At 34.9% G+C, this 27,699-nt stretch overlaps 1 protein-coding gene and 2 pseudogenes across 1 annotated transcript; 1 reads left to right on the forward strand and 2 right to left on the reverse strand.

Annotated features, from left to right (window-relative positions):
* The first annotated feature begins 418 nt into the window (after positions 1–418).
* Positions 419–19,999, forward strand: LOC141707528 (protein HAPLESS 2-like; annotated as a pseudogene).
* Positions 19,955–21,397, reverse strand: LOC141707529 (cytochrome P450 87A3-like; annotated as a pseudogene).
* A 51-nt stretch (positions 21,398–21,448) lies between these two features.
* On the reverse strand, positions 21,449–27,023 carry LOC141690636 (ethylene-responsive transcription factor-like protein At4g13040). The gene is made up of 6 exons (XM_074495420.1): positions 26,981–27,023; positions 26,638–26,780; positions 25,709–25,793; positions 24,894–25,077; positions 24,078–24,199; positions 21,449–21,510 (listed from the first exon to the last, which is right to left on the reverse strand). Exons 1-6 carry the CDS (start codon positions 27,021–27,023, stop codon positions 21,449–21,451), a joined length of 639 nt encoding a protein of 212 aa, XP_074351521.1.
* Positions 27,024–27,699: the final 676 nt, after the last annotated feature.

Raw genomic sequence — 27,699 nt, forward strand, 5'->3', positions numbered from 1 at the left:
ATATAAATAATTTAATTTACATATTTGCATGTAGTAATTACTTCTATAATAAATTTTATTTGTAATTTAAGTTTATAAACTAAATAATGTACAAATACATAATTAGATTACTTATAAACTATAAATATATGAAAAATAATTGACTAACTAAAAAATTGATATTTTTTTTGATTTTTAATCTATAAATCCCTAGTGAAAGTCGGAGTAAACAAGTACAGGTAAAAATATGAAGGCAAATGTTGTATGTAGTACACCCTTGTACAGCGGTGCAGTATATTGAGTGTTGTAAGGTATAAATGTGTTTATGATTTACAAATAATAATATTGAATGATATTAACATACAAAAATATAACTAAAAAAAAATAAATAAACACAAGAGTTTGGAGCTGAAGAGAGACATAACAGGAGCAGTTACGCCCCGCCAAAACTCTGCCCAAAATTAAAATTTCATCACACGCTGCACTTCCAAAAATGAGATCTCTCACCGTCTCCAATTTAATCTTCTCACTACTCTCTCTCATCCTCATTCAATCCACTTCAAGCACCCAAATCTTCTCCAAATCAAAGCTCCAAAAATGCCAAAAACAAGACTCCTCCTCTAATCTCAACTGCACTTCTAAGATCGTCATCAATCTCGCTGTTCCTACTGAATCAGTAACCTCTTCAATTATCTCCTATTTTATATGTATTCTGTTTATCGGTGTTTACATTTATTGATGTTTGTGATGTTTAGAGTGGTAGAGAAGCTTCAATTGTGGCGGAACTGGTGGAAGTGGAAGCCCAGGGGAATTCCAGCACCACGAATATGCAAACTCATCGTGTTCCGCCTGTTATTACTGTTAACAAGTCTGCTGCTTATGCCTCTTATCAATTGACTTACATTAGAGTATGCCTTCTTCTTAAGGCCTCATTTTGTGTTTGTATTTTTTTCCGAAACGTTGCCTGTAAATAGGTAGTGGTAATTTGCTCTCCAAATTTCAATTAGTGAGACTGTCAACTCGTACATTATGTGAACCGAACAGCTTAATTTGACATTATTACTATTGTATGTGCACTACTCTTTTGGTCTTAGGTATTGACTTGTGAAGATATATTTTTACTCGTTGAGATCAATTAGCTGATCTAATTTTTGAGATTTTGACATTGATCTTGTTGGTTATGGCTGTACATGAACTTGCTTGGGAGCACAACATCTTCCCCAAAATATCTCGTTTCCTGAATTACCTACTTATTTATCTAGACTTACAACTGCATCTGATTTATATTTCCTATTGCAGGATGTTTCCTACAAGCCTGAAGAGCTTTATGTTAAGACACGCAAATGTGAGCCAGATGCTGGTGCAGATGTCGTGAAACAATGTGAAAGGCAAGTAATGTATTATAGTTAATTCTGCACTCCTTTTAATGGAAGCATGTTGTTTATTCAAGTGTAAATCTTGTCATTCTGTTGATTTTTTGTTGTATTTGTCTTATCTATATAGTTGTGAGAACTGGTCAATACCAGTTATAAATACTACACATCAAACCAGCAGTAATTTTTTTATCCCTAGTCAAGTCCCATGATTATTTATCAAGTCAAAATTCAATGTTGTTACTACTTACTATGCTTAACCAAAAGCTGATTATGACTTAATTAAAAAAACTGTTTAGTATTCCAGATAAATGTATGTTTGAATATGGAGTTTCTTGTTAGGTCACACACACTGTAGAGGGGTGAATACAGTTAAAAATACAATCAAATCGAACTTTTAATGTTTCAAGTAACAGAAAACAAACTTTATTGAAACAATAAACTCTGTTACAGTATGGAACTGTTACCTCTCAGTGATGAACAAATATCACGAGAGCTGCTAGGATTACAATGAACAATCTTCTCGAATATGATAACACTTTTAGTGTAAACCCTATGTCTGTGTTTATATACTACACAGTTACAAGATAATCGCTAATTGATATGGAATATAATTCTGCTTCCTAAAATATATCAATCAGATATCTTTTCTTCCGAGTATTCCATTCTTCACGGAACTCCTTCTTCATGCATATCTCTTCTTATGTTTATCTCGATCTTCTTTCCTTTAATCAGCTACTATCCTTATCTGAACATACTTCAGTACTTAAATTCTGATATCCATCTTCTGATAATTATCTCCTGATAATATAAGTACTGATATCCTTAAGTCCTGACTTCCAGTAAGTACTGATTTATCCTGTTTAATTAAGATCTCAAAACTAAACATAAATCATATTAGCCATGACATTATCAAATATATCTAACAATCTCCCCCAACTTGTAAATTAGCATAATATACAAGTTTAACAGATATTTGATGATGTCAAAAACATTAAGTACAAATGCATGAGAATTAGACTAGATAACTACAACTTACAGTCCTTAAAGCTTTACCAATCTTTAACTTCTGATAAAAACTTCAGTCTGTACAAATATCAGAATTTAAGCAGTTGTAGATCTTGACTTGGCTTCACTTTCTGATCTCTCTGATGTCAGGAGTTGTTCTGAGATAGTTTTTCAACAAACATCTCTCAGCATATCTAAGTTCATCAATCATTCTCCTTTTAGCATCTTTAAGCTCTGCATTATCTTCACCAATTTAAAAGATTGCAGCCCTGAGATCATTAATCTTTGCTTTTCTTATATCCTGATCCAGTCTGATCAAATAAGTTTTATCAGACTCAAGATTGAATGCCACAGCCCTGTAACCCAGAAAGGTAGTTATAATTTTAGCAGTGTTGGGCTTCATTTCAACTATATCACCCTTGTGATCTCTGTACTTTGGAACATATGTGCTGTCAGACTTAACAAAATAAAGTCTTTTCTGTCTCTGAATCTGATCCTTCAAATAGTTTGCAGCACTTCCTGTCAATCTGTCATCCACTTGAAGTAAGAATAGTACATGCTCCAGTTTTTCAAAATACTTCAATGGAATGACATTTTGCCTTATATGATAATCCCTACCATCTGTCATAAAGTACAACAAGATGTGTTCTTTCAAGTAGGTATGGTAAACCATTTGTACAGATTCCAGTTGATTCAATCTCTCAGGAGTTGCTCCAATACCTGGTTCACTCAAGGAAGTTGGATCATTGGTAGTGTTCTGTATTCTTCTTTCATCAGCACTTCCCAATCCAGTTTTATCTCTTGCTTCCTTTCCAGTAACTACTCTTGCTTCAAAACCACTTGCAGCAGTCTTCAGAGGTTGAGTCTGTTTTGCTTTAGTGAATCCTGGTAGGAGTTTCTTTGGTCTATCTTCTGATATCAAGTTAACTTGAGCTATATCAGAGGTTACTTGCTTCTTTGGAATATCAGTTGTTACTGTCTCTTGACTCTTAACAACTTGAGCCATGTCAGAGGTTGTTTTAAGAACTTTTCTTGAAGTCAGAGCAAGATCATCCTTTTCATCAGTGATTTCTTCATTCTCAGGAGGCACATAAACCTTGATAGGTTCACCAACCTTTTCTTTACCCTTGGATCTTGGATCTATCTGCGGTTGTGATTTAGCCAATGTTGCTTCAGTATATGTCCTTTCTTTTATCACAATGCCTTTGAGTTTTGTAAGTGTCTTTTTACCAGAAGCTTCAGATTTAGATGTGACTTTCTTTGATTTAAGTCTGGCTTCTTCTTCCATTAAGCTCTCCAAGTCCATTCCTGGATTTTCCTGAAGAAATCACTGTCTTAACATTTCTTCATCAAGATCTAAAAGTTCATCAGAACTTATCCTTTTACCAGTAGCAGAACTAATTCTTTTCCCAGTATCAGAACTTGTCCTGTGACTTGTTATTTCAGCTTTTCTTGATGAGAAACCTCTACCTTGACTATGACCTCTACCCATTCCCGAGTTTCCTTGATCATCCTTTTCATCATCCTTCCTTTTCAGTGTCTTATCAGTCTTGCATTTGGACTTAATTACTTTCTCCCCCTTTTTGGCATCAGCAGGTAATAGAAGAGAGACAAGCAATTCCACTGAGGCTTGGATTTCATTAAGTTGTGATTGCTGAGAAGCTTGATTTTTCAGAATATCATCAATCTGAGCTTGTTGTGTTTCTTGAGTCTTCTCAATATAAGCAATCCTGTCAAAGGTAGGTTGGAAGAACTTTTTCTTATCAATCTTGTGAACTTGTTCTTGCTTCATTAGTTATTCCCTTAAGAGATGTAACTCTGCATGAGTATTTGAATGAAGACCTTGTAAATGTTTAGTACTCAATGCAGTGACTCTAAGCTGTGTTTTGAAATCATCAGTATTTAACATCTCATCAGCTTTTGTCAATTGCTCAGCCAGATTCTGTGCAGAAGGAGCACATGTGACTGAGTTCCATTCCTTAGTCCACTCCTGTCCTGCAGAAGTTTCACTCCAAGGTACTGGTGCTTCTCTTGTAACAAACTTCTTAACAAGTTCAGATTTAAGAACGGTTTGTTGAGGAGCATGTTCTGAAGGACCTGCTTCATCAGCATCTGCTTGTAGAGCAGCATCACCAGTATCTCCAGCATTTGCAGCATCAGAACTTACAGAATCAGTATCTTCTGATAAAACAACAGTGTGAGTAGCAATGGAGGCTTCATCATCCTCTAATTGCTGATCTGGTTCTAAGTTCTGATCAACAACCATATCCTGATGCTCACCGAAATTCTGATGCAGAGAAGGTGTAGTATATAACTCTGGAGTTTGAACAGCATCAGTAATAGGTGTTGTTGAAGGATTAGTTGCTGTTGGAGCTTCTAAGAGAATTACTTCAGGCACAACCATGGTCTGAATATCAATATCAGCACTTGTGCCTGGATCAAAGGAGATACAGATTTTTGAATAGGAGATATAGATGGTGTGGTGGCCTTTTCAGTAACAGCTTTCTGAGTTGGAGTTGATGGAGAAGTAGAGACTGGAGCAGATTCCTTTTCTTGTGAGATCAGAGATTCCTGATCCCCTTCCTTAGCTGCTGCTTCTTCATCATCTGAAACTGGCCTTTTTGCCCTCTATTTCTTGTATCTCTTTGTAGATATGGATTCCTTGGGAGTTTCAGGAACAGTCATTCTTCTAAGCCTCTTGAGAAGCATAGATCCCCCAATTCCAGAATCCTTCTGAGAAGTCACTTTCGCAGCTTCTTTAACAACAAGTTCTGAAGAAGGAACCTGTTCCTCAGTATCAGATTCATCTCTCAAAGCAATCCTCCTTCTCTTTTGAGGTGTTTGAGGAACATTCTTTGTCCTCTTAGGCTTAGAAGATGAAGGGTTCACAGGAGGTTCTGAGGATGAGGGTTGAACTGTCTGTGAAGTTGAGAGATATGATCTAAGATATTGCCTTAGTGTAGGTTGAGTAGTATGGGTGGTAGGTGCTGATGGTTGTTGTGGTGTTTGGGAGGTTGTTGTTGATTGGACATCAGGATAAACAAATTTATAAGTATCAGGATCAACATTTACTAAGATCTGTTTTACAGACTGAGGAATCTGTAAAGGTCTAACCACTGGTTTCTTAGTGTCAGCATTTACCAGGTCATTAAAGTATCATTTTGCAACTTTAAATGGTGGAGTTGAGGTACTAATTAGTTGAGGTTCATCAGTAAAAAAAGTATATATAAGTTGACAGAATCTAGCAAAGTAGACAACATTTCTATCCTCTGTCATCCTATCCCCAATAAAACCAATTATAGCCGTTGCAAAATCAAAATGAGTTTGGTTTATAATGGCATACCCGATGTGCTGACTCATTATGGGGATGACATCAAAATTTGAACACTTGTTCCCAAAAGCTTTAGTGATGCAGTCGAAAAAGAAGCTCCATTCCCTCCTGATATGAGCCCGTTTCAACTGCCCAAGCTTTGCCAAACTCTGTTCATATCCCAAACTGACCATTAACTCCTGAAGAGCTGATTCCTTTGGAATTGAAAAAGTACATCCTTCTGGGAGATGTAGAGCCTTACGTATTGTACCAGGAGTGACTGCATATGAAGAATCACCCACTTCGAAAATAATACTAGGAGTACCATTTGGACCACCATTATCAAAGTTTTCAGTCCTCCAAAGTGTCAGAACTTGTTGACTTGAGAAGACGGAAGGTTGGGTCAACGCATAGCCGATTTCACTATGTGCAAGAAGATCTTGCACAAAATGCAATTCAGATGGAGCTTCAGCATTATCAAGGATAGCAGCATAATTGTTTGGAACAAATTTAGCTCCATCAATGATTAAATCCTTTGGTGCCATGAAATTAATCGAGATGTGTAAGTGCCTGTTAGGTGTTTGATAGAATGTCTATATGAAAAACCAACGTTAGAAGAAATAAGAGAGTAAAAGCAAATAGAGAGAAAAAGTGTGAAAGGAAATAAAAGATTAAAAAATCCTCTCTCTGTCTTAGTTATACCTTAAAAAAAAATGTAACCGTTGGACACCTGTCAGACATGCAGTAATAACGGATAGTTACTGGGCTCGAGAAAACAGTAATCATTACTTACCCACTTGCAGTTTTTCAAGGAAAAACCGTTCCACTTACCCAGTTATTCCATTAATCAAGGTGAAACAGTTTTAATTCAAAATTGAAACCGTTCCCACTTATTTAATTATTTATCACTGCAACATCAATATTCTGAAAAAAAAATTCAAGTGAAAATGACCATAATAAATCAGATGAGCAAGTACTGATAAAATAAAATCAGAACTTAAGTTAAAACAGAATTTATATGGTCATCAGAATATGAATATATATCAGGATTTATCAATGCATTACAAAATATCTCAGAGACAAGATCTTGAAACAAAAACAAATTTCATTAATATATCAAGAGAATACATTCATGAAATTTAAATTACATCAGAACTTGTACAAGATTTCCCTAAGCTGCTAAACCTAACGTCAACAGCCTTTGTCCTAGCTTAAGAAGCAGGGCAAGACTGATGATGAAGAGAAACAGGAAGAAGAAAATAAATCATTTCTTCTTCCTACTCTCGACAAACAGAATAGCGAGTCGTATGATTCGCTCTTGCTGGCGGATAACTTCCAGCCTTTCCACCTCCAATCGCTCCAGATGGCGATGGTAATCCATATAGAAGAACATGAGGTGGGTGAGTACCTCCTGTGGAACGGAGTCCCATATCTCATCAGGAATGCCAGTAACATGCCATTCCTGCTGCCAATCAGTACAGCTCAGATCCATGTTGAAAGTTTCGTAGTTCAAAAACATATTGTATCTGACCATGGTGTTTTTGATATAAAAAGTATGAAGGTGAGTTTGTGAGAAAAGATTTGATGGGAAGGCTGATGTGAAGTGGTTGCTTATATAGGCAAGAGAATGCCAGGAGACGTAAAGAAATTTAATGCTTACAGGTGGAATTAATTCTACCTCGTCTCCCCAGACTTGGAAAAAGAAAAACATTCATTGGAAAGAGAAAACATGGTTTAATGCGCACAAGAAGCAAGTAAAAGTTGACTGTTCAAGTACGAGTACCACTATCCCTAACCATAGTGACTATTAGTCTTCCACTTCAACATATTCAGGTTTAAACTGAGACTGTTGTCAAATTTTATCCACAAATAAGTCAAGTAAAGAATCAGACGTGAATATCAGAACTTAGACTGATATCAGAACTTAACAGTCATCAGAACATAATCTCTTAACTCGAAAAATGAATGCCTATCTTAGTAAATTCTCACACAAATTCTGATTTATATTCTTCAGAACATAATCATTACAACATGCAATCAAAACTTGTCCTCAGAATTTGTGCAATGTGACACAATGACCGTTCATCTAAAACAACATAGATCACCACAATGATTTTCATCATTCATATGGAGTGGTTAGTGTGTGCATTAAGCTAAATATCAGACAAAGAGTAAAGTCTGATTCACTTCAGTACATCTTAGAAATAAGGCATAACTAAAACTTTGCTAAAGAGCTGTCATTATCCTGAAACCTACTGTTGAATGAGTTCATGCTTGAGTCCACCTCAACTATTGTGTGCTAATTTTGTGCATCTTTTTAGATTCCTTTTTACAGTGGCTTCTCAGTGTAAGTGAGTCACGACTGCTTATCAGAATTTATGCTATTATCAGAGTATTTCTCCAGTAATCATAAAGTGTGCATCCAAATACATGAAAGTACTTCAGATTTGGCTTCTTTTTCTTCACCATCTCATATGGTGTTTTTCCTTGCTTGTTAATGAGTGTTGCATTTTGAGTAAAACAAGCAGTCTGCACAGCTTCAGCCCAGAATTAGGTTGGAAGCTTTGCTTCTTCAAGCATTGTACGTGCAACTTCAATGAGAGTTCTATTCTTCCTTTCAACAACTCCATTTTGCTGTGGAGTTCCAGGAGCAGAAAATTCCTGCTTAATTCCATGGTTTTTGCAGAACTCTTCCATTATCAAATTCTTGAACTCAGTGCCATTATCACTCCTTATGGTTTTCACAGAATCTTTGACCAATTTATCCAGATGTTTGACATGATCAATCAAGATAGATGCAGTTTCACTTTTTGTGTGCAAGAAATACACCCATGTGTATCTGGTGAACTCATCCACTATGACCAACGCATATTTCTTCTTTGCAACAGACATGACATTCACTGGACCAAATAGATCAACATGTAGTAGATGATAAGGCTCAAGAATTGATGATTCAGTCTTACTTTTGAATGAAGATTTTCTTTGTTTGGCCTTCTGACAAGAATCACAAAGGCCATCAGGAGCAAATACTGACTTTGGGAGCCCTCTCACAAGATCTTTCTTGACTAGTTCATTTATATTGTTGAAATTTAAATGAGAGAGTTTCTTGTGCCAATTCCAGCTTTCTTCAATTGATGTTCTACTCATCAGACAGATTGCAGAACCATCAGTACTTGTTGAAAGCTTAGCTTCATAAATGTTACCACGCCTATATCCTTTTAGAACAACTTTGCCTTTGGATTTACTCACAACTTCACAGTGTTCTTCAAAGAAATCAACATGATAACCTCTGTCACATATTAGACTTATACTCAGCAGATTGTGTTTAAGTCCTGAGACCAGAGCTACTTCTTTAATGATGACATTCCCAAGATTGATATTGCCATATCCCAATATTTTTTCCAATGTTGCCATCTCCATAAGAAACACTTGGGCCAGCTTTCTCCACAAAGTCTGATAGCAGGACTTTATTTCCAGTCATATGTCCTGAACATCCACTGTCCAGAACTAGAATATTTTTCCTGTTGCCCTGCAATCACAAAGACCACTAATGATTAGTTTTAAGGACCCAGACTTGCTTGGATCCTTTGGCCTTATCAAGTTTGTTAACATTTGCAGCGGATTTAGCATCAGAGTTTATGTTAACATTTTTCTTATCAGAACTTACACTATCAGACTTTGAATCAGAATTTACACTAGAAGGAACAATGGAAACTTTCTTCAAAGAAGGTTTTAATTGATAATAGTTATAGTACAAACTATGATATTCCTTACAAGTATAAATGGAATGCCATAAACTATCACAATGAAAACAAAGATTTTGTGGTTTATATCTAACAGACTGACTCTTAACTCCTGATTTTGAAGGTAAGGAGTTTATGTTCTTATTCTTCCTGCAAAAAGAAGCCAGATGGTTAGAACTTCCACAGTTATGACATGTTTTCCTACGAGCATCAGGAACAGGTTTATAATCATTGCTTTTATTCACACCTTCCTTTCCATTCCTATTTTTCCTAGGTGATTTTACCTTGTTTGCATTCTTAACATCTTTCAGCTTATGCTTAAGCTGCTTTTTAGTCATTAAGCCTATGTTTACTTCAGCTGTCTTTTCCTGTTTTAGTTTGTCAGAAGTTAATTCCTCTTTAACTTCTGATTTATCATTATCAGACTTTACAGTTATAAACTTAACAGGTTTTAACTTTGGCTTTTGTTTAACAACAAGCTTAATTTCTACAGTTCCTTTATCATTCTTATCCTCTCCATAACCTAAGCCTCATTTCCAATTTTCACTACTTAGCAAATTTTGAGTTGTTCTGCCAGAGTTAGTCCAAGTCCTGATTATCTCTCTTTCCTTTTCTAACTCAATTTTTAGAGATTCATTCATTTTTAGCACTTCATCCCTAACATAAAAATCATCATCTCTATCCTTCTGAGTTTGATGGAACATAACTAACTCTTTTTCTAAGAAATCATTTCTTTTCTTAAAAGCAAGATTTTCAGAAGTTAATCTTTCACATGTTAAAGTTTGATCTCTATAACTAACAAACATGGTTTTAAGATATCTTCTCAACTCATTAATATCATCAGTATGAAAAGTATAAGTAGTCTGAGGTACCTTTGTTTCAGCAGCTTCAGAACTGCTCTCAGCACTTTCTTTATCAGCATTTGCCATCAAAGCATAGTTCTCCTCACTTTCAGAGTCTGAGGTGTCTGTCCAGCTTTTCTTCTTTGTGACCAGAGCCTTGCCTTTGTCACCCTTCACTTTCTTGCAATCAGGAGATATGTGACCTTTCTTACCACAGTTATAGCATTTGACATTGATATAATCTCCTCTATCAGACTTTCCTCCTCTGCCCTCAGATCTTCTGAAATTCTTTTTATCAGGACTTGTGCCTTTCCTGAAAAACTTCTTTCCCTTCCTGAACTTCCTGTATGCAATCTTTGTGATCCCTTTCACCATAAGAGCACACAGCTTCATCATCTCCTCATCAGCATCAGTCTCAGGCAAGCTTTTAGAATCTGAGTCATTATCACTTTCAGAACTTGATGACTCAGTATCAGACTTTGTGAAAAGAGCTTTACCCTTGTCTTTTCTTGAGGTAGCTGCCTTGGGGGATTCTTCTTCAGCCTTAAGAGCAACTGTCCTTGACTTTCCTCCTTTCCTCTTCCTTCTTTGTTCCATCTCAAGTTCATGAGTCTTGAGCATTCCATAAATTTCATCAAGAGTTGTTTCATCAAGACTGTAGTTGTCTCTTATTGTTGTTGCCTTCAAATCCCAACATTCAGGAAGAGCTAACAGGAATTTAAGGTTTGAATCTTCAAGATCATACTCCTTATTAACCAGTGACAGATCATTCAAGAGTTTGACAAATCTATCATATAAATTAGTCAATGATTCATTAGCCTTTGAGTCAAAGTGTTTATACTCTTGAGTGAGTATTGTCTTCCTGTTCTTCTTAATTGTATCAGTTCCCTGACACCTTGTTTCCAGAGCATCCCATATCTCCTTAGCAGTCTTGCAGTTAATTACCCTGTTTGACATTACATTATCAATGACACTATGCAGTAAGTGTCGTCCCTTAGCATCCTTAGTAATTGATGCGATATCTTCAGCAGTATAATCACTCTTCTCCTTTGGTATGGTCTTTGCTGCTTCACCTGCAACTGCAACAACGAGCTTGGTTGGTTTGTGAGGTCCTTCCTTGATTCTATCAAGATATTTTGGATCTGTAGCTTCCAGAAACATGGTCATCCTCACCTTCCATATGGCATATTCAGGTGGTCTCAGTATGGGAACTCTGATGGTTTCATACCGACTTTGAATTTGTGTCTTTGGAGGTTCTTCAGTTTTGGTAGGCTTAGTTGGAGTTTCTGTGTCAGACATGATTGTGTTTGGATCTTTAACTGTATGTGCGTTAACAGATAGGCTCTGATACCACCTGTTAGGTCACACACACTGTAGAGGGGATGAATACAGTGTAAAATACAATCAAATCGAACTTTTAATATTTCAAGTAACAGAAAACAAACTTTATTGAAACAATAAACTCTGTTACAGTATGGAACTGTTACCTCTCAGTGATGAACAAATATCACGAGAGCTGCTAGGGTTACAATGAATAATCTTCTCGAATATGATAACACTTTTAGTGTAAACCCTATGTCTGTGTTTATATACTACACAGTTACAAGATAATCGCTAATTGATATGAAATATAATTCTGCTTCCTAAAATATATCAATCAGATATCTTTTCTTCCAAGTATTCCATTCTTCACGGAACTCCTTCTTCATGCATATCTCTTCTTATGTTTATCTCGATCTTCTTTCCTTTAATCAGCTACTATCCTTATCTGAACATACTTCAGTACTTAAGTTCTGATATCCATCTTCTGATGATTATCTCCTGATAATATAAGTACTGATATCCTTAAGTCCTGACTTTCAGTAAGTACTGATTTATCCTATTTAAGTAAGATCTGAAAACTAAACATAAATAATATTAGCCATGACATTATTAAATATATCTAACATTTCTGTTGATGATACTCACGTACTATGAGAATGTAAGCAGTTGAGAGTTACTTTTTATTATTTTTCAGTATGGTGTTTTTAAGTTGAGGACCTTGTGCATTTTCTTTAAAAGCAAGTCAAAAGTAGAAGAAATCTGTTAACTTAATATATTTTTCCCTCAATTTTTCTCCCTTATCAATTCTTTTTGGGCGAACATGTTGAATTTTTTCCATGATCTCACTCTTATCTTGTTTTATTTCATACACAGTACATCAACCTTTCACTATACCTAAACATTTGATTTCTTGGAAGTGTTTCTTCCTCAGGTTGCGAGATGATCAAGGTCATATCATTGAGCAAACTCAGGTAATTTTAGAGTAGGATACTAGTCGTCTCAATTGTAATTTCTGTAACTTTTAACAGCTAATAACTTATACATATCCAGCTTCTTAGAGTATGAAGAAATATATTACAATAGAATTTAGATTGAATGACATAATTGTCTGAACTATCCTAAATAGAAACAAAATAGGAATACAAGAGTATTCAAACCACATTTTGTTCATACTTAACTGGAGTGCACATGTCATAAGGTCATATGCTATTCTACAATCAGTTCTGTAAGCCTAAGCCTATCACTATAAAGCGTCACCGAGGATATTGCTCTACGCATTTTGTATGTTAATTATATTTGTTATAATCTACCGTTCACAGTGCACCATTTTAGGCATGTGTTCTTTTTACGGAGTAAGACTGAGTCATGATTCTGAAAATTTCCAGAAGCTTGAAGAAGTCTGCTTTGTTACCTGATGAACTATATCAGTCAATTGTATTTTGTATCTATGATCTAAGTTAACTAATATTTACATATTACTAAATGGTTCAAAAATGATCATATTTTACTTATTTTTACTATAAGTGCTGAGAATCCCATGGAAATCCTTCGTTTGATTCTTTGTTAAATAACTATCTCTCCCAAAAACTTCAGTTGTTGAGAAGTTACTTTATATATCATTGACACTCCCCCAAGGAGTAGATTATCATATTTAATCCATTGAGGGGAAGAACCTCACTGAGGAGGGTCAGATGAATGTGTCCTATGATACCAAATAAGCAAATAAGAAAATTTAGAATATTTCTATCTGATGTCCTGCTATATAACTCTTAAAGGTTTGCATCAAACTAGTATAGATTGTATAGATTCCTTTAAAGGAAGACAAATATAAACACAATTCTCCTAATAAAGATGGTGATGGCAAATTAATAATTAACTTCTGGGATCACACTAAATAGATTATACAGTCAACTAATTTAGTCATACCTAATTCACATTGCTTAGTGAATCTTTCAACACTTTTTTTTAATGAGTAATCTGTCAACATTTTTTTTTTCTAAATAATTTGTTAATACTTTTGCATAGCCTACCTGTTGCCCTTGTGGGAATGAGCGTAGAGTGCCTTCATCATGTGGAAATTTCTGTAAGTACCTTGCCATCAGGTTTGGATGCAAGCATATAACACGTAGATGAAATTACACATTACTCATCTTACGAGTTAATCATTTTCACATTTAACTAGTTGACAAGTTGGTGAAAGGGAAGGCCAATACTGCACACTGTCTTCGGTTTCCAGGTGACTGGTATGACCCTTCTTCACTTTGAATATTTAGTAATATACTGCAGACATGTATATAAATGTGTATGTGAAGAATGATGCATATAATCTGTAGTTAGTAAATGGTATCAAGTTTTTAAAAGCGAAAATATGTAAGATGCAGATGTCTTACATGCTGTGCATTATCCAGAGTTCAGTAAAACTGTATCTTATTTTTGCAATACCATTATAACTAAAACAGGTTAATGAATTTTGGAGATAAAATCATCGAATCTACGCAATATAATATATATATATATATTATATGTTGAATCTGTAAGAAAAGTGTGGATTGAAAACAATTAGAACTGTCATGATCTAAAATGTTGGGACTTGGGAGTTCTACTCCATATACATTTATTGGTCTTTTTCTAAATTCTTGGTACTTCATCATATTCCTCTTACAATTTTTTACCCTAGTAGTGATGTACTATCAATTGTTTTGGCTATGTAGGTTCCATGTATTTGGTATCGGACAAAGGTCACTTGGATTTAGTGTTCGAATAGAAGTGAAGACAGGATCTACAATTTCAGTATGTTGTTTATTGAACATTGATGTAGAGTCTGTAGTCTCTATGTAGCTTATCATTTACTTATCACCTTTATAAATAATGAATTGAATAAGAAACATTCGGAAAGTTGTGATACAGATTACGGGCTTGCATATGTAAAATGGTGCCCCCGCATAAGGAATTACGTAAATTTATTCCTTACCATCTGGACATCCCCTTATGATAATTTATGTAAGAACTTAAAGTTCGATTTTAGCATCCTTACTGACTCATTATATAAAACTGCAAATTCCATCATATTGATACAGATCAACCCAAATCCTTAATATTCAGCAATGTAACTATAGATCATCGGGTTTTTTCGGTCAAACTTCAAAACTGATGTGTCATTGATAATGAGCTTTTTACCTTCTTCAAGCAGTCTACTTGTCTGCTTTAATGCATATTTCTTCTTCCGGTTATAAAATTATCATCTTGACACTTGAACTTTCTATTTTAAGTTTAATTACGAGAATCGCACATTTTCCTTGCAGGAAGTGATTGTGGGTCCCAATAATAGAAAAGCAATCTCAAACGATAAATTCCTAAGGGCAAATCTTATTGGGGATTATGTGGGATACACAAATATCCCGTCATTTTGATGAATACTATCTTGTTATACCAAGGCAGGTATGCTTTTCGCTTATATAGTCTGATAAAGTATTTCAAACTGATGATGATAATGAACAATGCTGGACACCTCAATGGATCTTGAGTTTATGTTAAGTAGGGCCTATCTAATAAATAATAATTGACAATTATCTTTTTTTTAATAGATACGAGCTGTGCCAATCCTATGTAGGAATCTTATGATAGGATCCAAGATTCGGGATATTTTTTGCATTAGTTTTGATTTATATGAATAAATTTATTCAGAATCCATTACAATTGCAGAATTATTAATCTAGAAATTATAGTGCAGAACTGCTATTTGGTATTCTGTCACTGAATATATTTGTAAACTGTTAAAGGGTGCTCCAGGTCAACCAAATAGTTTGGGGACAAATTTTACTATGTGGATGTTGCTGGAGCGAGTCAGGTTTACTTTAGATGGACTTGAATGTAACAAGATTGGTGTTAGCTATGAGGCTTTTAATGGGCAGCCGGGTTTTTGCTCTTCACCATTATGGAGTTGCTTGCATAACCAGCTGTGGAACTTCTGGGATGTTAGTGAACTGATTCCTGTTTATTTTTTCATTATCAAAGATAACTTTCAAACTTTTCTCATTAATACTGTTTGTGATGAAAGAATTTTGTATCTTTATTATATTTGTTACCTTTTCCTGTTTATATTAAAACCAGAGCTTGTCAAGCAATCATCTCCAGCTTAGTACAATAGCCATTTCTTAACTTAAGCATGTGATGATAGAATACTGAAACCTTAGTCTTTAGTTGCTGGTCTATTACTAAATTTATTTTAGTTGTAGCTAAGACTGGGAATTACTGTGGAACAGGCTGACCAGAATCGGATTAGTAGAAAGCAGGTCCCACTATATTGTGTGGAAGGAAGGTTCGAAAGGATAAATCAGCATCCAGTTATGTTTCACTTGTCCAAAATCAATATATAAGTGTATTTGTGTCTGTGTGTGTTATAGAATCATCCTATTTTTACAATTTCCTGCATTCTAGAATTCAGTCAAAAACAGTTGTCTTTTGCAGAATGCAGGGAGTCGTTCGTTCTCCATTGGAATCACAGAAGTTCTTAATACAAATCTACTGATAGAACTTACCGCTGATGACATAGAGTATGTGTATCAAAGGTCAGAGAAATTTCCTTCAAATTGATAAAACTAATCAAACTTTCTTTACAGTGCTTAACTTAATAAATCTACTTATAATATTTTAGATTATAGAACTGGCATTCATTTATTAAATATTCAAAAACCTTCTCTCTGATATTATCTAAAAGTTGTTCACTCGAAATTATTTATGCTCAGATGCATTTGTAAATGCCACTTTTAGTAACATCCCAGTTTGGCTTCTGATTAGTACAACGAGTTTGAACTTTATTTCCTCATTATTACTTCTACAAATCAGCTGAAGCAACTACCAAAATCCTCTATAAGGGCAAATTCAACTACCTCGCTATTTCATGCATTCCTATATTTGTATTTCTATCTTGCTTCCTCTCTTATAGCTTACAATCAAATCCAGGAAGTTTCCATCTTCAAGTCCCGTTCTTGATAAATTCTCATGAGTTCCTTTCTTATAAGAAGCCTTAGTATCCGTGCTTCTTTTATTAACATATCCCTTCTTAAATGTTCTTTAGTTTATGCTACCATGTACAACTAAGCTGCGTTTTCAAATTTGTATAGGAGTCCTGGAAAGATTGTAAGCGTCACTGTTCCAACTTTTGAAGCATTAATTCAGTTTGGAGCTGCTACTATTAAAACTAAAAATATTGGTGAAGTCGAAGCATCATACAGCTTGACGGTACACTATTTACCTAGATTGGCAGCTCCTATACTACTGACTAATACATAGTTCATTTCTATGTAGTTGTCAAGTCATAATGCCAACTATGTGATTTGTTCTTATGAAATTTTTTCGAGCACTGGACTGATCGAATTATTAACGGAAAATAATTAATAATGCCGTTAGCTGGTTTTATGTTGGAATTTATATAACCTTATGTTCGATTTTCTAGTAATTAAGCCACTAAGTTGTTAAATGGTCCTCATGGTGGAGAATTTTGGCTTGTTGAAAACACTATTAGCATTTTAACTTCAATCATAGAGGACAAAGGCTGCAATTATGATTAAATACTATGGATATGTTTCTCGGTTTTCAAAATATTAAGTTAAAACCAAAAAGCAAAGGATTGAGTTGGCGGGTGACATAAGGTTAGTAATAAAACCTAATGAGTATAAGGTAGTGACAAGAAGGATCATTTACCAATTAAGGTAAACTTTTTCAATCAGATCACATAAGATTTTGATATCATATTCAATTCCCAAATTATTCTTGAAAGAGCTTTTTGTGCTGAGAGGGAATGACATAGTTTGTTTATCACTGAGAGACACTATAGAAATATTACCCTTTACTATAGAATGCCATTACCTGTAATTGATCATTTCCATTCTTCTTTATGATACTTGTCATTCTGCAGTATGAGAGGAAGCTTGCGTCTTTTCGTCAATGTGTAAAATTACAAGTTGATCTGCTATGCTGCCATAATTTGTAATTACAAAAAAAGTTCAAAATCTAACCATGCTTTGTATTTCGTTGCAGTTTGATTGTTCTGCAGGGGTAAGCCAAATTGAGGTATTCCTAGTTTCATTTTTCTTCCTGATGCGTTTGTAAACTTATGCACAATTTATGATTGTGATTCGAGACAAACGGAATTGTGAATTTTTTGAAGGAACAATTTTATATAATGAAGCCAAAAGAAATACTTACTCGATCATTTAAAATATACCCCACTTCTGACCAAGCGAGTAAATATGTGTGCGCAGGTATAATTCTAGTCGATGATTTTTAATTTTTTTTGCTATTCTTCTGTGATTGTATCTAAACAAATACATATCTTTAATACAAGCTATTCCGGTTGCAGTCATACTTAAAGATTCTGATTTTAATGAAGTTGACAGAGCCGAGTGCCAATTTACTACCACAAGCACAAATATTGACAATGGATCGCAGGTTTAATAGTAGAACCTAACTTTAATTCCTTTTAGACTATGAACTGTGATAGTCTATCATCAGAGTTACCTTCGAAAGCCACCAGCTATAAACCATGATTTGTTTCTTTAATTTCAGATTGCTTTTCAACCGCCAAAATGTGGTATAAAAGGCTTTTTTCAATCTATTGAAATCTTCTGGAAAAGTTTGTGGGATGGTATGCCAGATTTTGTTACAGGAAAAACTTGCAGGTATAGTTTTAAAGATTTCTTTCCAGTTTTCCGTTGCCTTGGTTGAAAACAGGGTGTTAGGTATATTTTCAGGTTTATAATAGCTGTGATCAGGAAAATAATATGAGTGCCATTTCCATCATTTTCATTTTTAAACTATCAAAACTTTGTAATTTGCAAGTAATTTTCAAACTTTTTAATGTACTGCACGGTAACAAGATGTCATTAGTTATTTTGTCCAAAGCAGTATAAAGACATATTGTCATCTTATGTTTCTCTAAACTTATTTTTTTGTCGGGTATGTTTCTCTAAACTTGAAGTACTTTAGGTTAAATTTTTCTGAATTTCAGATAAGGGAAAGTAACCCTACAAGTTTGTTTTAATGTTTTAAAAAGTTTTTTCATCTATGCATGGATATAGGAATTAGTTAACTTCAGCTGCTAATACTAATATGCAATTAACGGCGTATATTCTTCAAATTTATCATGAGCCAAGGTTCTTATGTAGGCTGTACTTGGCTGGGAATCAGATAACATCTGTCTCAGAGAGTTACAAAGTAGATGGCACTTTTTACCCTTCTCTTCCTCTGGACATGAGCACTAAAAAATATTATTTTATGAATTGCAAGTCAAGCTATATGAGTATTAGGCGTGTAGGCTTGTTAGAAGTACTTGCTATGGGTTTTTTTCCCGTAAACTACTAATGATCATTTCACCGTGATTCTCCTCTATCTCCATGACATAAGAAATATGAAACATTCCCTTGACATGTATAATTTATCTATGATTATAAGACTTTCTGTATTAAATCTTCACCTAATGATTTATCCATGGTTCTTTTGAACAGACAAAAGTGCTACGGTTTTTTTGACTTCAGCTGCCATATACTATACATCTGCATTAGTTGGTTACTGATGTTTGGTCTATTTCTGGCAATTTTCCCGACAGGTAATCTCACATTTCCTATTCATTATATAAAACCTACAGCAAGGATTTAACAGCATTTAAATATATTTTTATTGCAGTACTACTGCTAGTTTGGCTTCTACATGAAAAGGGACTTTTTGATCCTTTCTATGACTGGTGGGAAGATCATTTTTTGTATGCTGACGATATTCATCAGCATAAAGGAGATGCCCACCTGTCTCAAGTCTTTGTTAAGAAACATCATAAGCATGATGTAACGGATCATCAGGTGGACATGAAAAGAAAACATAAAAGTATTCATGGTGAGCATAAACACAAACCTTTAGAACATACTACTGATCATCGCCATCATCTTCACCATGGTCACAAGGACAAGCACAAACATCATAGAACACGGAACTCCAGTCTCATAAAGCAAACTCCCTTGGACAGCACGCTTGATGAGATAGTGGGCCATCAGGGACATGGAAAGGAAAGAGAATCTGTAGACAGACTACACAAAAGTTCCAGGCATACTGATGAAATTAAAAAGGAATTCCACAAGCACAAACATGTGATGGATGGCACCCAAAGTAAATTTCACACTAAGAGAAACTATAAGTGATTTTTTTTTTGTTATTTGTTGTTGTTTTCTGTTCAAGTTCAGGGAACCTAATTATATTTATTACCACTTTTTTTGGAGGGGATGAAGTTGGTTTGTTATAAGATACTGATGTCAGAAGACAGATGAGTAATCAATGGAGTCGTTTTGGAACTAAAAGTTGTATAAATGACTGACAATAGCACAGAAGTGTACTAAATTTTATGAGTATATTTATATGATTTTTACATCTTGATACTACAACATACATCAATTTTTTTTTTACTTTTCCTCTTTCCAACCAAAGGCCAAATAGTTGAAATGCAAAACTTTATAGTCAATTCGTAGTAATGTATTATGTGGAGCATAGTATTTGTTTCTTTATACCTTCCTAGTTCCTATGCTAAGTCAGAGCTACATGACCTATCTTTGGAAACACAATGGATTTGCTTGTTCAATTATAGGCTCCACGATGACTAGTATTAGCTCCATCTTGTAATTCATCTGTCAGATACTGGCCATCGGGAAATTGTAAACCAGGAGAACGGACAGTGTCTCCTCCTTTGACTAGTACACACCTGATGATGTCAAACGTGACAGGTTAGTGCTCTTTCACAATACTCAAGTCAGAAGTGCACACTGATTAATTTATGCTTCAAGCTTACCTGTACTTGGTGATCAAGCAGTGGAGGAAAACAGCCATCTGAACTTTAGTGAAATCTGTTCCAACACAAAATCTCATTCCACCTCCAAATGCCATGAAATTTTTTGATGCACCTTTTTGTTCCATAGCCTGCGTGATTGAATTTACAGTACATGGGAGAGTTTAGTTTTATTATCCTTCTAGCTATATGGCAGCTAGCTTTTTATATTCCGGACAGCTTGCAGGCACATGAACATATAGAATGAGCGTTCTATACTTTGAGATTCTAGACTTACCTCCCATCTCCATGGGTTGAAATGAATACAAGAGGATCTTTGTATGCTGATGTGTTCAAATGCACAGCTGGAGGACAGACCATGACTGCCCAACCAGCAGGAATGGTATGCCCTGCATTAGTACCAAATCTTTATTATTGAGTTACGTTCTTTTGCTAATTATTATTAAGATATGTTTTCTTATACAAATATTAAAAATTCACTGAAAATAATTTACTTGCCTTTAAACTTGATATCCTTGAGTGCTTTTCTAAATACTCCTGGGACTATATTTGCCAATCTGGCTGTTTCATTGATGAACTACAATAACGATAAAGATTGAGCATGACAAATCTACTAGTGAATTTTCTCTTAAAACTAAAATAATTATACACAAGTAATTATACTTGGTCACCTGAAATGTAAACTTCATTGATTTGTATTCTTTCCAGGTGAGTCTATCATCCAAGTTCTTCCTTTTGCTCAGTATTGCATCTGTTCATCCTGTACATTTTTTTGTAAAATATCTCAATGTGTTTCCTGTAATGATGTTAATTTACACAGGTAATCATTTTTTGACAAATTATCATTACTCACTGTTAATTCTTTCAGGATATGTGGATGTTCCATAAGAATTTTGACCGCGTAAGTTATAGCCAGGGAGGTTGTTTCAAAGCTAGCAAACAGGAGCACAAACATCAAATCCAAAGCAATTGCTTCTGTAAGGACTGTGTCCTTTCTCTGTAGGTCTTCAAGTACGTAATCAAAGAAATATTTTGGGAGCTTATTAGGTGTCACTCGTCTCTCTTCGAGCATTTGCTTCAACATCTTCGTCGCCTTCTTTCTTCCCTGCACAATCATAATAATAAGTAAGTTTAAGTATGTAGTACATTTCATATATATGATGTTCTTGTCTAATAATCCATCTCATCTATCCACTGAGAAATACAAATTACTGAGTTAGATCAATACATTTTTGTGTACCAAGAGATTGAGTTGAAGTGGCTGGTCACCAGTTTTATGAATTCTTCTTTGTATTCCATCATACACTTAGACTTTTAGAGCTGTTGTAGTTGAATGCTGGCTTTCATCGATGTGTTAGCATAGAATTAGGAACTTTTATAGGCAATCAAGTCTAGAATAACATCCAGGTCTAGTGTACCTGTAAACACTTGTGATAAGCTGATCCAGGAATGTTAATTGGGAAGGAGATCAACCCCTTTATGAAAGCTACAAAGTTCTCCCTTAGATTTTGTGATGATTTCTCTGGATCATGAGTAATTAGTTTTTTACAAGTCAGATCAAATATCATCTGCAAAACCAATGTACGGGCTGAGTAAGACATAATATGAATTCAACTTCAGGAAGCATCTTTTTTAGGCTTTCAGGACCAAACAGATACAGTACCATCCCCGTGAGGTAGTTGTAGAGGAACCCGTGCAATGAACCTATGTTCTGTTTCTCAAAGATCTCTGTGAAGGTATCAGGATACCAGCTTTGAAACAGTACGCCTTCTTGTTGGAATACATAATGACCAAGTTCTGGGTCAGTTGTAACTATAAGTTACCGTCCTACTAAACTGGTTCGGAAAATGGGTCCATATCTGAATATTACAAGAATTATTTAACAATGGCCCTTGGTATCTTAGGGTAGACTGTATTGATAAGTAAAACGATGATAATTAAAATGCAAAAAGAGAAACATGCAGTGCAAAATGTAGATGTTATGGATGAACTATGAAATGGTTTTCCGACAAAAAAAACTATGAAATGGTTTAGTAGCTGTTACCTTTTCATTCTCTCTTGATCGACGGGATGAATGTCAGATGATGAGCCGGGGGCGAAAAACTGAAGTGTATCACCAAGCAGTGGCAAGGTCATAGAACCAGGAGGTAATTCTCCATTGCATTTAGGATTCCACCACTTGTAAACCCAATTCACAATGCTTAGCTAGGAAAGCTGTTACGATTAGGGATACTGACCAAGTTAGTTATATAACTTATATCTAAAGGTAAGAACTAACTGGTTGTTAATCTGATAAGAGAACAAAATAGTTGGGTGTAACAATCTGTGTGTCAAACTGCAAAGAAAACAATCTCAAATGTTCATACTACCTTTCAAGCATTTACACTGCATAGATAATAGCCTCCTTGTCTGGTGCACGCACGGACACATTTTCAAACCTTTTTATATATGTGTTGGATTGCATTCTTCCTACATCCCGAGTTAACAATTATATTCCTTCATTCGTGTACACACGAATCATGTAAGAAATTTCATCTAATAATATCGAAACAACTTCTCACCATTCTAGACTCGACTTTTAAGTACAATATACTAAATATATGTGGTCCGATCTGTCTAACACATAAATGTATTGGTACAAAGAGAAGGACCACTCTATCTGAAGTCGAACACCCCTTATGTTTATTAAACAGTAATCCACATTGAACTGGTTAACTAATTCAAAATAGTAAATAAACACATCCCTGCCAGGAAGATCTATCAACTATGCCAAGACTCTTCATGTGTAGGACAACCATTAACAAGATCGACTTTGCCAGGTTGTGATGCCAGTGAGTACGTGTGCGTGGCAGGAAAAGGCTGAAACAAACTTACTGCTGAACTAAAAATGCATACATAACCTACAAACGCTCATCTTAAGCATTATCTGTCATGTTGAGTTGTGGTTGAAAAGAGCCTCTTTAATCTTTCTGTCATGTCTTTCAACCACCAGAATGAGCCTTCATAAGAAACATTGGTAGAGCATCAGCAGCTAAAAGGTTTTTTTCAATCCAAAGACAATTAAAGCTTTAATACTGTAAAAATTGCAGGGCTCAATTATATAACCATGTATTTTATTTAAATACCGTAAAAAATGCAGGGCTCAATTATATTAGTTAAATATAATTGAAAGAATATTGGAGAGCAAGCAAATAAGGGCATAAAAAGACCAAACTAGACATTCTTTTCCTCTTGAGTTTCCATGACCCTCTATTCCTTTCTTATACACAATTACAATCTTTCAATTCCCCCCAAACTCTCCTCTCTATCTCAACTTCCCTCATATAAATACTCATATATATCTCACTATTAACATAAAATGACAGCCTAATATAAAATTACTAGAGGTATTAAGATTAGTAGAAACTAAAACTAGACACTTTTCAGCACTGCTCCTGGGAAAATTTGCTTCCACAGGTTGAGATATCTTTTTTACTCTAATCTTCTGAACCCAAAAAGCTTCCTTCATCCACATCACAGTGGCCACTAATTATCTACAGCCTCAACATTCCTTGTCGAACCAACCCTAGTTCTTTGCTGCAGTTCTGCATTTGATACGAAATTATGAATCAACATTTAAAACACAGATTTTGGTAAATTTAAAGACAAATAGTAGTTAAGGTTCTTTCTTACTTTTGTTAGTTATTTCAGAGCGAGTAATAGCTAAATATTCTTCCCATCTCAGTTTCCTAAGTTCTTCTTTATCCTCCTCAGAGAGCTCAAAGTTGGGTTCCCTTCCACACATAAAAGCAGCTCTGCGTATATCAATAATAAATGATGCATACAAGGTGATACAGATTCACTACAACAATCATGAAATATAGAAAATCCCCGACTCAAACCGTCAAATAATGTGTGATTAATTACTCTTCACTGATGGGTCTGCTCTGAGAGAATAAGAATTCTTTAGAGTTACAATAGCTGAGTCATAAAGTGTGCCTACATCCCAGCAGCTAAATTTTATTCACTTTCAATATGTAAAAAGACCTCTTAAAGAGAGAAACATGATAACTTGCCTTCCTGCTTACTAACGGCAAATTCATTCTATTCAACAAATAATGTGTATAAACAAACATTTCCAAAATTATATATCAATTTTTAGACTAACATAAATTGTTTCATTTACCATTTGAAAGATATATAGGGAGGAAATTAATCACACAACTGTACCAATTATTAGCATATTCCTTTTTCCAGTCTTCTCTTTAAGAAGACAATTTATTAGCAAGGCAAACAAAGCGCTTATGTAGGTTAGACAGTAACATTGCATTTATTTTGATCAAAAGGTTCTAACATATCATTTATACCAAGATGCAAGTGTAGCTACTGTGAAATTAAACAATCAAAAGAGGTTTATGGTTCTGACTATAACAAATGCAGAGGATAAGGCTGGCATATAGCCATGAATATGATACTAGCTCATAGAGTAAGTGTTAGCACCTATCATACAGTCGAGCAGCCTCTTCTTGTGAGCCAACAGTCCCCAAGTGGATTTGCTTTTTCTCAACTTTTATCGCTGCTTGCCATTTCATATTCTTGTAATAGACACCTCGCATTATGCAAGTTTCTCGGTTTTCAATTTGTTTCCTCCGGTATCGCTTTCGGCGCTTGAATTCTATAACCGTGGAAGTGCCTGGTCAAATCAGTTGCATAGTGCCTGGTCAAATCAGTTGCATAAGAAAACAAAAAAAAAACATTTTCTGGGGAATTTCAATTAATATACATAACACAACAATCTCTTTGCAAATTTCAAGGTCAAGTGTTTGACATTCAGCCAAAACAATTATACTTCAGTTCTGCCTGTTCTGACTGAAATGTATGTGAAGCTCTTTACATTTGACGTGAACTAGATTTTCATCCAAGAACAGATTAGAACTCCTCCTCTACATGTCAAAGTTTTCCTAGACTACTTGTTCTCATTTTGATTGCAGTTTTTGTTTTACTTGATGGTTCAAGCTAATATACAAACAGCCATCTTCTGCAACTCTTCTAGCGGCTCTGCACAATTTTTGAGGGGTGGAGTAACTGGAGCAGGAGTTATGTCACAAAATTTATCTGGAACTGGGGCGTATTACGTCTCACTCATGTACAATTCTGGAGTGCGTAACGGAATTATAATTTGTAAGTTACTGAAAATGTAGTCCTCTCGTACCACAATAAAATTATTTGGTAAGCAAAATTGTCTATTTCAAAATGTGATCACCTTCCTAAAAATGTTAAAGAAGTGAAAATTGTGCATAATTTACATGTACAAAAACACACACCTGAAAACTGTTCATGATGTTGCTCTTTCGATGAGCTAGAAGTGAACACATTTGAAAATCCGGGATGTCCTTTTGGTACACCATTCTGAGAAACGCCATGATAAGTAACATGAGTTAACTCATAGGTAGGTGGACGACTTATTTCAGATAGTAGACAGCTGATGTAACATGAATAAGCAGTTGGTGATTATTTGTTATACCAAGTGCTAGAGTATATGCCTCATTCAATCTTCAAATAGATTTCTATCAGAGTATTAGTAAATGAAATACTTCTACAAATGGTAGCATGGAAATGAAACAGATATGAAAAAAATAGAGTTCTTATTATATATTCACTGTGGACAGGAAAGCATTACTGGACCATTGTTTTCACTAAAAAGTAATGCTGGCAAATGAAACTTCATTGACAAAGTTACTGCATAATGAATGCAGAACTATTCAATTCCATTTCTCTTAATTTCTAACCAAATTGACAGTTTACCTTGCATTGCAAGAGACATAAACTAAACAAAGAGACAGTGACACAAGTAGCTGGAATGGATACCGGTCTTAATTGAAGGCTAGATGCTTATAATATTCCAACACAAGGACCGGAGATTTGTTACTTCAAAATAAATTGCAAAGGTACTGAATGCATGTAATGTAGCAACAGACACACACGTTCATCCAAAACTAAAAGCACTAGTGCACAGTACAAAAAATCACAAACACAATCCTATATTTGTTTATAACTTTAATAGACAAGTATACAGTTCAAATGAAAAAGGAAAACATTCACTGATTGAAAAATTAAGCATTTGTGCATTTCGTGGAGAGTCATGAGTAACTTAATCTCAAAACTGGAAACAGAAGTGTGCAGTACAAGTCATCTGCTGGAAGACTTCACGCGTGCAATACACAATAACACAGTCTATGAAGTCCATATTTACCTCCTTTACTTGGTTAAAATCAATACAAGGCACAGGATGCACACTTAACGGCCTTGTGGTTTTCATAGACTTTGCAGGAGTATGTCCACTATCAAATGTTTTAGGAAGTGGATCCACGAACAAACTTCTTCCTACGAGATACCCTGAAAATCATGAATACTTTAAAATTGAACACGACAGGACGAGAAATGATGGTTTACACACAAGTAAACTTTGTCAATTGATACCATATGCCAAGAAGGCTAAGAATTATAATATCCAACAAAAAGAATTTATACTAATTAAGAACCTTCAAGTTAAACTCAAAGTATCAATGAAGCTAAGTTTAGCTTAATGAGCGTACCAGAACATAGTCCTAGGAGTTTACGTCTTCTAATGCTCACCATAGATGCTTGCAATATTTCTGTCAAAATTGAGCATATATGAAATATAAGCCAATAAAATGTAGCAAAAGCTAAGACAGGCATAAGTAGAGACTATTAGTTTATTGAATTAACGACGGGCTATCTTCTTCGCCCTGTTGAGAAGTGCTGATAAATAGCGAAAACTTCTATAATCAAGACACTATAATGGATAGTTCCAGAAAACCCAAAGCCTGCCAAATAAAATGAAAAGATTCTCCAAATAATCTTACTGTACAGTTAGTTATTGCACACATAAAGATGATTGATTGTCTTTGCACAAAGATTGGAAACCAAAATGCCATAAAATATTACATTTTGACAATATAGAAATCACATAAACACTAGACTCGGTAACTCAGATAAAAGTGGTGCAGCTGAAATGTATGGAATGTAAATCAACCCTACCACCTTAATCAAGAAATATATAATTTAGGAGAGATCGAACTAAATTCTTTTATATTTTTTTTCAAAATTTTTCACTAAAATAATATGTGAATAGTAACCGTTGGTAGGGACATGGGCTCATCCAGTACCCTATTTCCTCCCCTGCCACCTTTGGTAGAGTGAAGGCAAACAACAGAAACAATAAACGGTAAAAATAACCCCAAACCAAACAAACCCCAATTAATACAAGAATATCCACACAAGCTAAAAGCCC

The sequence above is a fragment of the Apium graveolens genome, chromosome 2 (assembly GCF_009905375.1).
Source record: "Apium graveolens cultivar Ventura chromosome 2, ASM990537v1, whole genome shotgun sequence".
Lineage (NCBI taxonomy): Eukaryota > Viridiplantae > Streptophyta > Magnoliopsida > Apiales > Apiaceae > Apium > Apium graveolens.

Coding starts and splice junctions, on each gene's coding strand:
- LOC141690636 (XM_074495420.1), bottom strand. CDS start 27,023: ATGGTGAGCATTAGAAGACGTAAACTCCTAGGACTATGTTCTG. Junction 25,078..25,708: donor ACATCATGAACAGTTTTCAG/GTGTGTGTTTTT, acceptor TGATTTGACCAG/GCACTTCCACGGTTATAGAA. Junction 24,200..24,893: donor CAAGAAGAGGCTGCTCGACT/GTATGATAGGTG, acceptor TGATATACGCAG/AGCTGCTTTTATGTGTGGAA.